General features: G+C 44.6%; 2 protein-coding genes across 2 annotated transcripts; both read right to left on the bottom strand.

The window, feature by feature from the left end:
* Positions 1-692: 692 nt before the first annotated feature.
* On the bottom strand, positions 693-9,797 carry mpnd (MPN domain containing). Its single transcript, XM_006790311.2, has 13 exons — positions 9,286-9,797; positions 8,718-8,920; positions 8,397-8,618; positions 5,634-5,733; positions 5,472-5,550; positions 5,294-5,390; positions 5,139-5,211; positions 4,970-5,046; positions 2,624-2,792; positions 2,312-2,382; positions 1,860-1,949; positions 1,673-1,765; positions 693-1,602 (listed from the first exon to the last, which is right to left on the bottom strand). The coding sequence occupies exons 1-13, from the start codon at positions 9,287-9,289 to the stop codon at positions 1,516-1,518; spliced, it is 1,365 nt and encodes a 454-aa protein (XP_006790374.1). The 5' UTR covers positions 9,290-9,797; the 3' UTR covers positions 693-1,515.
* Positions 9,798-11,156: 1,359 nt separating this feature from the next.
* LOC102785390 (galectin-3-binding protein B-like) lies at positions 11,157-14,789 on the bottom strand. Its single transcript, XM_087836344.1, has 5 exons — positions 14,657-14,789; positions 13,370-13,561; positions 13,153-13,284; positions 12,770-13,040; positions 11,157-12,697 (listed from the first exon to the last, which is right to left on the bottom strand). The coding sequence occupies exons 1-5, from the start codon at positions 14,787-14,789 to the stop codon at positions 11,674-11,676; spliced, it is 1,752 nt and encodes a 583-aa protein (XP_087692470.1). The 3' UTR covers positions 11,157-11,673.
* Between the last annotated feature and the right edge of the window lie 487 nt (positions 14,790-15,276).

Here is a 15,276-nt window from a genome sequence, read left to right as displayed (position 1 = left end):
CAACCATCCAGCTCCACCAGGATGAAGCATTCATGGTTGGAGATATCAGGAGATGAGCAGTCTAAGGAGCTCAGAAAGAAAAGCGACTGAACTTCTTTAAGTTTCCTTGAAAACATTTCATCCGAGAAGCTTCTTCAGTTCTAAGAGCAACTGGTGGAGAGTCCCAGATTTTAAGCCCTATGGGAGTGTCCCCAAGATGTCATGGACCCCCTATTGATCTTCTACCTAATCACATGAGCCAAGGTGTGAAAACAGGTGAGGGTCACAATCAGCCAAAGTTTTGGGTGAGCCCATTGTGAGACCTAGCCCCACCCTATCATCTTTCCTTGGCTAATTGTGACCCACACTCGCTTTTCTTTCCGAGCTCCTTAGACTACGATGAGCTAGATGACTGAGAACCTGAGGACAGCTGGACAGGACTCTAAAGGGGTATAAAGGGTTCACGCTGAGCCCATGTGACGAGCGTGAAAGAACCTGGAGATGCTGCCCGGTCTATTGTTGGGACAGCACAGAGGAGCTGGACTACCTGTGCAGCCTGAATAGGCTGCAGGTACCATCTCCTGTTACTGAAAACAAGGACACTAACAAAAGCAGGTCAGAATCCGTTGTTGGTGTTGGCCCGTCTGTTCTCCGGTCCCTTCATTTCTTTGGAGCAGTGTGTTTTAGACTGAAGGGAAAAAAATAACCCACACTTGTGTTTAAATAGTTCCAGTGTGTATATTTTAATGCTTCGTGGATCATCAATCAGCAGGCTTAAGGCATTGCTCTGTCCTCAAAGATGTACCTCTACAATCCACAGGCAGTAATAAATACAGTACAGGTAGAGAGGAAGCAAATGTGTGTTCCTAACGAACAGGACTCAAGTTTCACACAACCTGACAGGAAGACAGTAGACGGGCACGTTCACAAAACGCTGGCACAAACACAGACACACACCTGTTCACTTCACTAGTGGAACTGAAAAATTAACTTGTGTGGCACAGCGGACTTGATGCACTCACAAACCCGGCTGCAGAGCACACTTCAGGTCGCTGTCGTAGATTCTGCACTGCTTTTCACTTTTCCCCAAACGCCGATCCATTGGCTTTTGTCAATAAAAGGCAATTATAAGACATAAATTTTCACGTTGTATATATCTGTCAATGTTTGCTCATTGCCACAGGTTACTGGCACAGACAGGCACATACTGTAGGTCCATGTGTAGAAGGTAAAAGGCCGATTTGTCTTCTGCAACGTGGTTCTGAGTAGCGTGCTGAGGCAGAAGAGCATGGTCTCATGTTTTCTAACATGCTACTTTTTGGGTCTCCTAATGAAAACAACCTTCTGGGGCAGCTAATATCACAGCCACTGTAATGTATTTGTCTGATAATGCTGTATAACAGGTAAATATCACTCTAACGTACAAGCAATCGAGGCATCTATATGTTTGTAAAGCAGGGTTTACATTGTATTTCACACCAATCCTGCAAGCTCTGCAAAAAAAAAAGGTGTTTGAAGTGAACAACAGTGATCCGCTCAGTTCATGCTCCCCAGCTGACTGTAGACGTGCTCCAGGATCTGAGAGTAGGCCTGGTCTTTGGGAGCGTGGCAACTCAGAGAGCCCTGAGGAGGAGGACGAGCTCAGTCAGCCTGCCTGCAATCTGATCAGGTAAACAGTGAGACTTTAACTCACCTTAATTTTGTCCATCATGGTCGTATCAGGACACCAGTACTGGTTGAACTGGACGAGGTCAGGAGCTGCCCTGTAGTAGTCGACCAGCAGCATCTATGCAGAGGTTTTTTTTTTTTTTTTTAATGAGTTACAGCATCACCAAAGCTTTTTCCAGTCTTTTCATACAATGCATCATGCAGTATCATACCATCTCATTGAGAACATCACTGGTGAGGAAGTTGTCCTGTACGTAGGTGACCTCAACAGCGACTGGGATGCCGTAGTCATTAGGTCTTTGCTGCAGAAAGAGACCACATGTGTCAGAAAAACTCAAACCCATTTCATCTGACACTGCAACCTAACCTGCTGACCTCTAAAAACTTTTCCATTCCCTCTTAAGAAGCTTGAGTTTATTCTGAAAACGGTCACACTTTAATACAAACTGATGATGAGCAGCGCGTCTGAAATTTCCACATTACAAAGAAACGCTGCTGTACAGAGCCGCTGTAGACTGAGCCAACGATGGCCACGACTAACGTCTCTGTGAGCAGGGAGGCTTCGAAACTGAACAACTCGTTATGAGACCCTTTGATGGGCCAGTTCTGGCTCCAGGCTGTACGTTTAGGTGAAGGGGACCAGTTCAACACTTGCAGCACTCACCTCAGGTGGCGGTACGACCCAAAATGGAGTTATTGTTGATGCCACGCCTTGATTTCCGTGATAATACGGACCTGAAAGAGAAAAGAGATGAAAGCTCAGCCACCAATGCGATGACACAGAGCCAGTTTCAGAGAGTTCTTATATTTTTCTGTTTGCAAACACAAACCTATATCAACATGTAGATTTGACCATCAACAGGCTTCACTGTGTATAAATAAATAGTTTAAATACATCATCCCGTCTGAAGTGCAGTGCACCGATTAATACTCAGTGAACCTGATCGTTTCTGCAGCACCGTTATGAAGGACGTACCACAGATGATGCCCAGGCAGGGCTGGAAGCCGTTGTTTGAGCCCTGCAGCCTCAGCTGATGGTCCATCTGTGAGTCGATGTCCTGCAGCGACGGCAGGGCCGGACCTCTCGGGTGACTGTGGTACCAGCCCACCAACGACAGCCCACGCATGAACAGGTTCTGACAAATCTGAGACGGCAAGCACGACAAAGAAACAATGATGGACGGCTCGTTTAATTTTCATTTTTATCAGATCAAATCAAAGAAATCACAGAAAAACTACTGCTCTGACTTTCTTGGCTGTATTTTGTAAGCCTGAAGGCTTTTACACTCCGGACACGTAAAAGTCATGAAAATGCTCAGTGTTAAAACTGTTTTTCAGACTCATCTGTTCTTCATGCAGCCGTTCACACCAACTGTGTGATTTCACAGGACAAATTTGCAGATTTATTTTTTTGGATCAAGCTACATTTTTTTTCCCCCAGTTTTTCACACGTGAATAAACAGACCTGACCAATCGGATCACTGCATGTGGTAACAAGTGTGGTCAGGGCTAAAACGCGCACCAGCACTGAATATCCAATGATATTCAAACAGCGACCTCAGACTCGCAGCTAGCTGAAACGATTCCTCCCAACTCTGCCAACAGGAGCACAAACCGATCAAACCAGGGAATCACCCTTGCTGCTGCCTGCTCTTCAGAGTTGGACGAATCTCCGTTTCTTCCTTCTCTTGTTCGAAAAAAAAAAAAAAAGGACCATCGCTTCATGTACGCTTTATTTTTTTATTTTATTTTTTTAAAACCACAGTGCGTTTTTTGGAGGATGAATTCTCTTTATATACCCATTTTAAAATTCAGATACACTCAGTGTGTAAAGGCCTTTAGATTGTAATTTTCACGCACAGCCATGATTAGAATTTGGATATTTAGTCCAGCAGCCTCGCCTTTGTCAGTGCGCCCCAGGGTGGCTGTGGCTACAATGTAGCTTACCATCACCAGTGTGTGAATGTGTGTGTGAATGGGTGGATGACTGGATGTGTAAAGCACTTTGGGGTCCTTAGGGACTAGTAAAGCGCTACACAAATACAGGCCATTTACCATTTACAGTGCTGTACAAGCTATACAAAATACACACTACATACAACAGTCAGTAAATCAACACTAATAAAGTGGAATAGCACGGGATCAGGGGGGTTTTACTGCACTGGGGGGAAGAATTACTTAAGTGACAGGAAACAATTCGTGAAGCTGGGTGAATATTCCTCATCATGCTTGGACATTGTGTGTGGTGTTCCACAAGGCTCTGTACTAGGTCCAAAATGATTTATTATTTATATAAATTATATATGCAAGGTCTCTGATTTAAAATTAGTATAATTTGAGGACGGCACAAATATTTTTTGTTCTGGAGGAATCTAAAGGAGCTGCTCAATACGACAGGAACAAACTATCACTAAATCCAAGTACAATTAAAATCATCTTATTTGGGAAGTGCAGATTCATATAGATGGTGTGGCAATTGAAAGAGTTCTTGAACATAAGTTTCTTTGTGTGATAATAGAATAGCTGGAAAACACATTCTGGACCACAAATCACCCCACATTCTCTACTATGGTTGCTACTGGTGTTTGTAAAGTACAGGGAGAAGGTAAGACTCTGATCACCCACTATTTTCACAATAGGGATATATATATATATATATATATATATATGGGTGTGGGTGCACAAGTATGTTCATATACGTAGATTTGCATATTTGACGTGTTACTGGGGTTATAAAAATAAATAAATACATGAAGCAAATTATAATGAAGAATTTCTGATGGACAGGGCATAAACAGGAAGAAAAAGTTTAGACTATGAGTTAATAAACAGTGGAAAGGGGGTAGTTATTATTTATTATTGCTTATTGCTTTGTTTTCCTTTGTCTCTTTTTCCTCTTTTGTTGTTCTTATACTATTTAAACATGTTTAAAATAAAGACTCAATACAATCCAAAAATACACTAAAACTCAAAGTAAATATGAGTTTTTGCATTATAATAAAAGGTGTATTTGCAAAATAGGAGATAAGATAGTCTCAGCTAGACATCAAAGCCAAAAACAACTTGGTTGCAGAGTCTTTGGATTCCTGTAGCTTCTGCTCGACTTCAGATTTGAAGACTCGCATCTTAGATGCAGGAAACTACTAAACACTTGCATTGTTGTACATCATTTTAAAGGCAGACACATCAACAGCAACAACCTTCAGCTTGCAGGCGAAGATTCAAGTGCAATTTTTTTGGAAATGCGTGCTGCCAGGCTGCAAACTGCAGCTTTTAGTGTTTAAAGTGGGTTTTTCCACCTCTGTGTCTCTGCGTGCGTTACCTCCTCCTCAACAGCGGAAGCCAAGTCTCTGTCTGCCAGCCTGGTCCGACACGGGAAAGCCCTCAAGACCGTCAGCACTGAAATACAGAGCGAGAGGAGGACAGCTTTAGCCCGGCGTTCTGCGGATTTGATCACTATGCTCTCTTTTGTTGAATAAAGTCGCACTCACGCTGCGTGTTGGTATCCCATCGTCCCCCGAGGTATCCCACCACCTCACTGGTGGTCAGGTGACAATGGAAGTCCTACAGTGGGAGAAGTGGGCAAGTTAGCTTTTACCTGTGATCAGTGTGAAGCTGGTCTGCTTGAAAGCGTTTTAATGCGTACCATTAGCAGCAGCACATTACTGGACACGGCTACATTGAAAGGCTGGAACCTGTTGATGGCTGAGAAGGCTGACAGCTCCACTAGTGTGTGTGGATCTCTGAGGACACAAGCACACCTTTCATCGTACTCTGATTCGCTTCATGCACAGAGCTGTGAAAGAAGTCAGGTAAGGTGGTACCTGGCAGCATCTCGGGTGCCCAAAGTGCAATATCTGACGGGAATTCTCTCTCTGTCAGTCCTCCGTGAAACCATCACATCTGTAACATCGAACAGATGAGGATGAGAGGAGGGGAGCGGGGAGGAGAGGGGGAGGAGGGAGGAGGAGAGGAGGAAATGGTACCATGTAGTCCAGGTTTGGTGTTTTTGTTCTTGTCGTCTGCCTGCACAGCTGCCTTTCCTTCCTCTTCATCCTCGTCATCATCTTCCTCACTCACCAAGCTCTGACATCACAGGAAGTAAAACAAATGTCAAAATAAAGTTCTGGTTACACTGGATTTACCTTACTGTAATGAATGTTTCATCGTTTCCTGTTTGCAGAGACTCCAAATCGATTTCACCATCACATATTTCTTCTTTATGTTTCCTTTTTTCCCGTCAGCATGTGAGTCAGCACTAGCTAATTGTCGTGTCAAACCACAACCTTTATTCTATTTTCACGACCTGGCCTGTTTTAATACGTTTAAAGGCTCGATCGCCCTTTGACAGAACCTTGGAACCACTCCTTATTTCTAACACCACATCTGTTTAAAAGGGTCTTTCCGAGTACTTATACCATCACTCCACATTTCTGCAAACCGGGGATTTTAAACTGTGAGAAAAATATATACTGGTCCACCTCACAATGTGACACGGGTCAAGTGTTCCTCCTGTTACAGGAAGTTAATAAAGTTTTTGAATGTGGGCTCGCTTTCACATTTACATTTTCTAAGAGACAAAATGTCCCCGAAGTCACCCTGCAGACGTGGTTAAGAGGCTGTTAATAAATAAAGTGTCTGAAAAAAGGACACAATGTATTTCAAAGTGTGATTAAAAAGATTTTCCATCGATCCATCCTCTTCCGCTTATCCTTGTCAGAGTCACGGGTGGGCTAGTGCCTATCACAGCTGTCTTTAGGGCAAAGAGGCGGGGTTCACCCTGGACAGGACGCCAGTCTGTCACAGGGCTAACACACACACACAGACAATCATTCAAACTTCCAATCCACTCCCAGTGTCACAGTGGACCAGGTCAGGAGACAACTGAGGAAGCTTCGCCCCAGGAAAGCAGCAGGCCCAGACAAGGTGTGTCCTAGGATGCTAAAGGCGTGTGCTGCTGAACTTGGGGAGCTGCTACAAAGAATCTTCAACCTCAGTCTGCTACTGGGGAGAGTGCCCGCCCTCTGGAAGATGTCCTGCATCGTCCCCAAAAAGAACCAGCCCAATGAGGTGAATAACTTCCAACCGGTGGCACTGATGTCACATCTTATGAAGACTCTAGAGCAGCTCTTTCTCAACCTCCTCCGACCACAGGTACAACATGCCCAGGATCCACTACAGTTCGCATACAAGGTGGATGTCGGAGTGGAGGACACCATCCTGTACCTCCTACACAGAGCCCACTCAAACCTGGACAAGGGAAAAGGCACGGTCAGGATCCTTTCTTGACTTGTTTGCGGACGACAGGGCCATCATAGGGTGTATCTGGGATGACCAGGAAGAGGAGTTCAGGAGTCTGGTGAGGAACTTTGTCACATGGAGTCACACAAACCACCTGCAACTCAACACCTCGAAGACTAAGGAACTGGTTGTGAACTTTGGGAGGTCCAGAGCAGGTCCACTGCCAGTTCAGACAGAGGAAGAGGAGGTGGAGGTGGTCAACACGTACAAGTACCTCGGGCTTTGGTTGAACAACAAACTGGACTGCTCATGCAACACAGAGCACCTGTATAAAAAAGGCCAAGGCAGACTGTACTTCCACGGGAGACTGAGGTCTTTTAACATCTGCAGGAAGCTCCTGAGGATGTTTTACCAGTCGGTGGTTGCCGGAGTGCTGTTCTATGCTGTGGTGTGCTGGGGGAGCAGCACATAAAGAAGGACTCATCCAGGCTGGAAAAACTAATCAGGAAGGCTGGCTCTGTGGTCGGCATGAAGCTGGACACTCTGGTTTATATATATATGTATATTTTTCTTTCTCTTTTTTAATATCCAACAGTACAATAGACTCACAACATCCCCACTAACTTTATGTCTTTGGACTGTGGGGGGAAGTCGGAGTACCCGGAAACATGGGGAGAACATGCAAACTCCACACAGGAACACCCTGACCTGGTGGAATTGAACGAGGACTTTTTCGCTATGGGGCAACAATGCTAACCACCATTTTTTATTTTTACATTCTGAAATCGTTTCAGTGTCTTATTTCATTTGCAGGCGACAGGCTGGACAGGACATAACGATGCTTATGTCACAATGGATGCTGGCTCTGTGTTACACCACGACAACATGCAGTTTTTACGTGGTTTCACTGCCAGAGCTGAAATTTCATGTATTAGATAAGAAAAGAAAAACTAACCTCTTAACACGGTTAAGAAATTATAATCCTGTAAAGGTTTAAATGTTTATAACGTCTACTAAGTAATCATTTTAGAAATGTCTAAACCTTCAGGCTTTAAGTAATACTGTTCATTTCTTATACCTGTTCTGAGTTTTACTTTGACATCTGTGTTTACGATAATTTTTTCTTGTATTCATCACAGTTACTAAAAATATGAGTTGTTTATACTGTGAACAAGCGTCACAAGGTGGATGTGTTGTGCTTTACCTCATCGGTGAAACATGGAAAAAGAGCTTTGTGAAAGAGTGATACTCTCACAGATATTACTTCCTGTAAGTCATGTGACCAGAGGAGCAGCGAGGGACGTGCTCATGAGTAACACAGGTGAGAGGAAACTCAAGGTCATGACTTAATTATTAGACTTTGAACATTAAAAACTCAGTTTAAAGTCTAAAAGCAAGGATAATAAAATAGGCTTAGAAATCTGTACTAACCCATTTTTACACAAAATACATTTTGTAATGGAAGCACTAAATATTAGGAATGCTCCCTTCAGTCATGCTCCTCTCACCATGTCGGCACTGGGCTGGTACTTGTGCAGCCAGGTGGTTTTGTACTGGACCAGCTTCTGTCCCCGGTACCGCACCGACGCCCAGCCGCAGCCAGACTTTTTGGCCGGGTTCACCAGGCGCTTGCAGTGAGTCGCCCAGGCGCTGGGGGAGTTGAAGATCTGGCCCGTCTCCACCCATCGGATTTTCCCATCAGTCAGCAGGTCTCCCACAAAGTTTTTACCCTGCAGGAGGAGAGAAAGCAAGAGTTTATGACCTCCTTTCAAGTCACACATACTGTGGTGAGTCAGAATCATGTTCACATAACTGCTACGTGTTATTACCAGATAGTGTATGGCTAGCACGCCGTCCCCGGGCTCCACCAGGCCATCCTTGAGGAGCACTCTGAGGGTGATGCCCCTGCGGGTGAGCAGGGAGCCCCGGCCTGAGCTGGACCGCAAGTCTGCCTCCTCCCCTCCGCTCAGCTCCTCCTCATCCTCCTCTCCTCCATCCTCCACCACCTGTGGAGAGCTGGGAGGCTCTGACCCTAGGGAAGCACAAAGCAAAACTGGGATGTTGGCTTGGTACAATGCATGAACCGTGTTCTCATGCAGCAGGCTGTGAATGTCAGATTGCTGCGTTTACGTGTGTGTATTTGTAGACTGACTGTGTTTCAGAGGCAGATCAGGAACAAACAAACGCGCATTACTGACAGCGTCATGGCAGCCTACATCCTCCATAACCGCAGGAGCTCAATGATAATAAGCGCGTGCACACGTGATGAAGAGGAAACCGAAACTCGCCCTTCGTGGATTCACGAGCTCGGCGGGCCTTTGTTTCCAACTACTTGACAACAGGCCTGCCGCTCACCCCCTCACCCCCCACCCTCACCCAGAGCTCCGTTATCCTCACCCATGTCTCAGGGAGCGAGCCTGTGCGCGGCCTGGTGTGAGCAGCTCGTTCCCGGTCCGTGTCCGGTGGTTGTTGAGAACGAGCTGAAGGCGTCCGCGGCTGCGCGGCTGGTTTCCTCGTTGTGCTGCTTTACCGTCCCCCCACCGCCCTCTGCCTTCCCCCCCTCTCTCTCTCTCTCTCTCTCTCTCTCTCTCTATGTTCCACAGCGTGCCGTGCCGTTATCCGCGCTTTGTGTCACCGTGGAGCAGGAACCCTGTCAGACCAGCTCACGGAAACACGAACCTTGACGCTTTTCTCCGCCAACACCACGAAGCGCTGCCGCGTGCGCGTGCACATGCAGCGGGCGGCGTTCGGTGGGTTGTGCGTCGGCGGGATCGTGCAGAAACCGCGGAGCTCTCAGTCACCGGAAGCGACCGAGCGGTTCCTCCTTTATCTCCGACACCGAGCACATTTACCGGGAAGCTGCCGGCGGAGGGCAGCAAACCTCCGGCAGCCTGTCCTCCTCACCGGGCCCACCGTATGCCGCCCCCTGCTGGCAGCTCCGAGCGCAGCTGGCCGTTCTCTGGTGTTCAGTGGAGAGGGGCTCTGATCTCAAGCATTTAGACCAGGGGTTTTAAACTTGCGGCCCACGTCACCCCTATTTGCGGCCCGTACATTGACGTGAGAAATGTAACACAATTTGGCCCTTGAAGTGACTTTTTTTGTTAGGGAGGATTTGTTTGTTGTTGAGTGCAATGTTAAAATAAGTTATTTAAAAAGGCAAAAATAATTTCATATGAAGGAACTATGAGCAGAGAGTACAAACATGCGGAGGGATTGGCTGTGTTAGTTAGGTAAGAGAACAAAAACTAATGTGTACACTTATATCTGCATTTTTATTTTGTTAAATACAAACAAAAGTATAGCAGAAGTGCTGCCGCATGTCTGACTAGAACGAGAGAACCAATGTGTTTTTTTTGGTAGTTCAATGAAAGGCTTCAGTTAGTTAAGAGTGAGAAAAAAAAATAAGCTCATGTTTGCAGTTTTGAATTGTTATACAAAATCTGAATTTTTTTTAAAGTGTTTTGTTGTTTGTTTGGCTGGGTTTTTTTGTACTACTTGAACACTAAAGGGCCCCTCCAATGAGACGACAGTGCCACCCGTGGCCCACAGCTCATTTGAGTTTGAGACCGCTGATTTAGACCCTTTACTTTAGTCACAGTATTCAAAACATTAAAGTGAGGAAATGAGAAGCGTTGTTTATCAGAAAGGTTTCTGCCTGTTTTTGTTGAATTAAGCTCGGCAGGATCTAAAAACCAGCTCCATAAAATAAAAGTGTTTATGATTTTGACACCGGTCCCATTTAAAGAAGTGCAAGAAGAATTTATTTCGTACCTTAGTGGAGAAAACTCTTTAAAACACTTAAAAACCAACAGAAACTAACAGCAGCAGAGTTGATGTGAATGCTTCCGGCCTCCGTACCGTGTTAAAATTAGCTGAAATAATTTGATGACATAAAACACGTCTCCTAAATGATTTAGCAATCATACATTTGTACTTACATAACTTTAATTTACTTGTAACTTCATTGCAAAAGAGTTTGTTTTTTTTTCTTAAATCTTTATTTTCAATCCATCAGCCTTTGGTATCATTATCACCCCACTGTGGGGCGGGTGGGCAGCAGGTGTATCTACACAAAATTTTGGATGGATTCAAATCTCAGTGACCTTGACCTCAAGAAAGTCTTGTGAATGCGATAATTTGAGACATGGGTGATGAAGGATTTTCAAACTGATACCATAGGAGGAGGCAGCCTGCAGTATGTTTCAACGCTCTGTTACTTACAGCGGATTTTAACAGGTATTATTAATAACTGTCTGAACTGTCTCTATTCTATCATTCTACTGTATTTGTATAAGGACAGACAGATTGTGCTAAGACTGCTGGACTGTTGTTATGGCAGTGACAGTAAACATTTTCAGTGAATCAAATACATTACAGAAGTGTATACACTGTAATCTGATTACACATACATTGCATAATAAAAGAAATGCATGACCCTCTGCAGACAGAGTGATTATAACAGTAGACCAGACCTTTTTTTAAAATTATTTTTTCACTTTTCATCAGATAGAAATGCGGTGATACTGCTCTCTGCCCAGGTTTACACTAGCACCATGTGCCCAAACAAGCCACAGCGATGCATTCCACAGCAACTACAGGACAAGCTGGCTCATGTTTAGAAAACTTGCATTAAGCCAATTCTACCTGCTCCAGGATCCACCTTAATTTTCACTGTGAGGTTTCCACTTGCAGCCGCTGCACGTAAGGAGGAGAGCAGAAAGCATTATGTGTGTGCAGTTCTTGCGCTGACGCACACCCTCCTTCTCTTAAGTTCTCTAGTCAGATCTAATCTGTTGAGTACTGAGGACGTACCACCACCTGGTAGGAGAACAGGTTTGAGTGGCACGGGTAGACTTGTTCCGAGATGCTGGGAACAGCTATGGGGCTGTCGCTGTCAACAGCATTAAATTCGTTCACGTGGAACACGTGCCTTCCTGCGCACATGAGAACGAGCCTGTTGCTGTAACGGATGCGGCCCTCCATCTCACTGGGTAAATTCTTTTCTTCAATCTTCAAGCTGATCGCTGGTAAAGAAGCACAAGTAACACTTTGCTTTGTGCAGTCTTCCTCTCTGACGTAGGCCGTGACTTTCCAGCGCATGGTGTGAAAAGCGAAATAGGCGCTGTTATGAACCGGGGTTTGGAAATCAGACTTCAGGCTGCTGACTCGCTGGCCTCGAAGGATGTAGACCCCGGAGTGCTGGTAAGCTCCGATCTCCTGACTGCTGAAGGTGAAGCTCCACGGTCTGCCATTGTAAATCCTGGGTGTGTAGATGGTTCCTGTCAGGTCGCTGAGGAGCATTTTTACAGGAAGAGCATTAAACTGAAACCCTTCCAGCTTGCTAGCGTGGTACTCTGAGCTGTCAAGACTGTATAAGTCCTCAGCTGGTATCATCGGGAAGCGGACGAGATTTAGAAGTATCTCACGCATGGTTGCGTTTCCTCGAGCTTCTGCCCATCTCTCCAGTCCGCTCAGGACGACTGTTTCGTTACGCACCACGAGGTCTGAGCGAGAAAGGAGTGCTTTGACCAGATTAAAAGGAAGGCTTGTCCAGGCCGGGGAGTTGATCAGTGCCTCGCAGTTCCATGCCAGGTAGCGAAGACATAGTTGCTGCAGCGTGTCGTCACTTCTGCGAACTGCGTACTCATAAAGAGAGTTCTGACTTTGGAAGGTGGGGTCCTCGGGGAGAAACAGTCTGAAGAGATTCGCAGCCTCATTGTGATATTCAGTCAGGCCCCAGTCAGAAGCCATTTTCAGGATGCAGTGGGAGGAGGCTAATGTGACCGTAATCTTCCTCGTGTAGAAGTATCTGAAATTCAAAGATTTGATTGACAGATCACAGGTTTACATAGAAATATGTGCAAGTGTGAACTTTTTATACCTGACAAATATGTCGGCATGTTGGCTGCAATCAGAAGACACGTTAATGAGCAAGCTGCTGAGGTCTGGATGCAAAGCCTTGAGGTTTGAATTGAGAGAAAGGATGACCCTGTGAGCACAGATGGTCTCCACTATGTTGTTATCCACCGCCACTGCAATGTCCACGTCACAGTCCTGTCTGCTGTCAAACAGCTCGCCTAGCTGCTGAAAAAGGCTCGCATTGTGGTCCAACGTGTACTCGTGGTTGAGGTCCCTGCTCTGAGGCTCCGCCCCTGATAGAGATCATAGACACAGTGAATACACCTGTTTCTAAGACAAATGTCTTTCTGACCTTTATTTCTCAGAGGAGGTTGGAGACTTCTGTCCTTATGCTGATTTCATCACCTTTCTCACATCTAACTCCGGCATCTTCGCCGTGACCACAGTTATGGACCCCCCAGCCAGGAAACGTACACTGGAGTAGGTTAATCTCCGACCCACCGCAGGTTAAATCGTCCATCCAGATGTTACCGGCCCCTAAAACCAAAACAGCCACACAATTACAGTCTAGCCATTAACCACTGAAATGCAGCGCATAAGAGGAGCATCGTGGTTTTGTTACCGGCGCCAAATGCAGCTGATCCAGGAGCCTCGGCTGCACCAGGGAAACGCAGCTGTCGACACACTACATGAGCGTCATTTATGTCCCAGCCATCGTCGCAAATCGTCCCCCAAACTCCATCGTGAAAGATCTCCACACGGCCCTCGGAGTATTCCTGGCCACCAGCCAGCCTGATATAACCTTCTTCATAGGCTAAAGGAACAACAATGCAGTGTAATCGATTTATCTGGGATTTATGGTGAAAGATCATGTAGATTTCACAGCACAACAGATACTTTTTCCACTTCTATTTAAAAATAATGATATCAGATCAGCAGTGGTTCGTTCTATAGCCTGCAACAGGCTGCAGAAATTCACAGCAATATGAGCAAACGTCTCGACAGCGTTAGTACTGTACACAGCGTTACAACATCAGCTGTTCTTTACAGTGACCAGGGTTAAGACCATGCAGTTTTTTAAAAAAACAACCATGTTTTTTAAAAATGAATTTACTTTATTTACTCTTGTTTTTGACTGACTGGTCATGTTTGACTGGAGCAGAGAAATGCATAAAAAACCTTATAAAAAACACCTCAGCATTACTTTTAATTCAATTCAGTTTTATTTATACTGGGCCAAATCACAACAACAGTTGCCTCAAGGTACTTTATATTGTAAGGTAGACCCTACAGTAAATGTCTGGATGGAATTTCCTCCCAGGACAGGAAAAGTAAATAAGTGAGCTGTGACTATGATACCATAAATGTTTTCCTTATAAATTCTGGACAAAAAACAAGAATTTTTTATTTTTGATTCATTATTGCACATCTATAAAGCATTAAATAAAACTAAAGTGCATCATTATTAGCACTTGCATTACTACTATCGCGGCTATGTTCGGTGCAAACACCTGAAACCTTTCTTTGTATCTGCACACCTCATACCGTGATAGCCAGTCGGTGTTGGGTTGTAAAGCTGACTTATATGCGTTTGTGATTGGCTGCCATGTTAGTAAACTAACTCATAACAACATACTGAGAATGCTCATAATCCTCTGTGCTGGTAATAATTATTTATTTATTTGTTGTGACATGATAACTTTACAAAGTAACCCTTAAACTGTCGACTGACAGTTTCTTGCAGTTATGAAACCTTGGAAACAAGCGACAACCTCATCAAGAACATGCATGCACATGCACATGTGTTTAGGTGTGTTCTGATACTAAACAAACAACACTACACTTGTGTTCAGCTTAGATTGTAACATTAATAGAGAATTGAGTTTAATGGGAAATCAGTTTTACTCACCGCTGGATAAGGTGACGCTCAGCAGAAGAATACAGAATAAAAAAGCATTTCCATTCATTTTAATGGCGCTAAACTGGAGACAAAAGGCAAAAGTGCAACACATTTCTGTAAAAATGCGTTCTTTTCTTTTCATCAGCAATCATCCTGCTTCTTTCACACTTGAGCATAATAATGACATTTCGGCCTAAAAAAAAATACATCAGAGTTTTAAGAGTTGTAGAAGTTTTGTGTGCACATCATCACATTCAAATGCAGCTTTGCAGAGCATCGACTGAAATCATAAAAGAAAAACTAAACGTCCTTTTCTTTGTTGCCAGTAAATCATCAATCATACGCATTCCTGACCAAAGCTAGGAAAGGACTTACCAGAGCTCCAGGTTAAGAAAAGCTGCTCTGTGATGAGGTCCGTCAGTCCGTGAACTGAAGAAGCCACTTTACTTACTTTATTTGTAGGCGGTGGTTTTCCAGGAATTACCACACCCAACGTGCTTTTCAAACAACTTGGGATGATGCCACATTTGGTTCCAAAACATATGACTTTGTCATAAAAGATTAATAACAAGGCTTTATATTTTAATGGCCAATAATATTTTCATGAGATTATGGATAGATCATACTCA

This window comes from Neolamprologus brichardi, chromosome 23 (genome assembly GCF_056152115.1).
Source record: "Neolamprologus brichardi isolate AB-2024 chromosome 23, ASM5615211v1, whole genome shotgun sequence".
Taxonomy (NCBI): domain Eukaryota; kingdom Metazoa; phylum Chordata; class Actinopteri; order Cichliformes; family Cichlidae; genus Neolamprologus; species Neolamprologus brichardi.
This window is presented reverse-complemented; position numbering and strand designations above follow the sequence as displayed.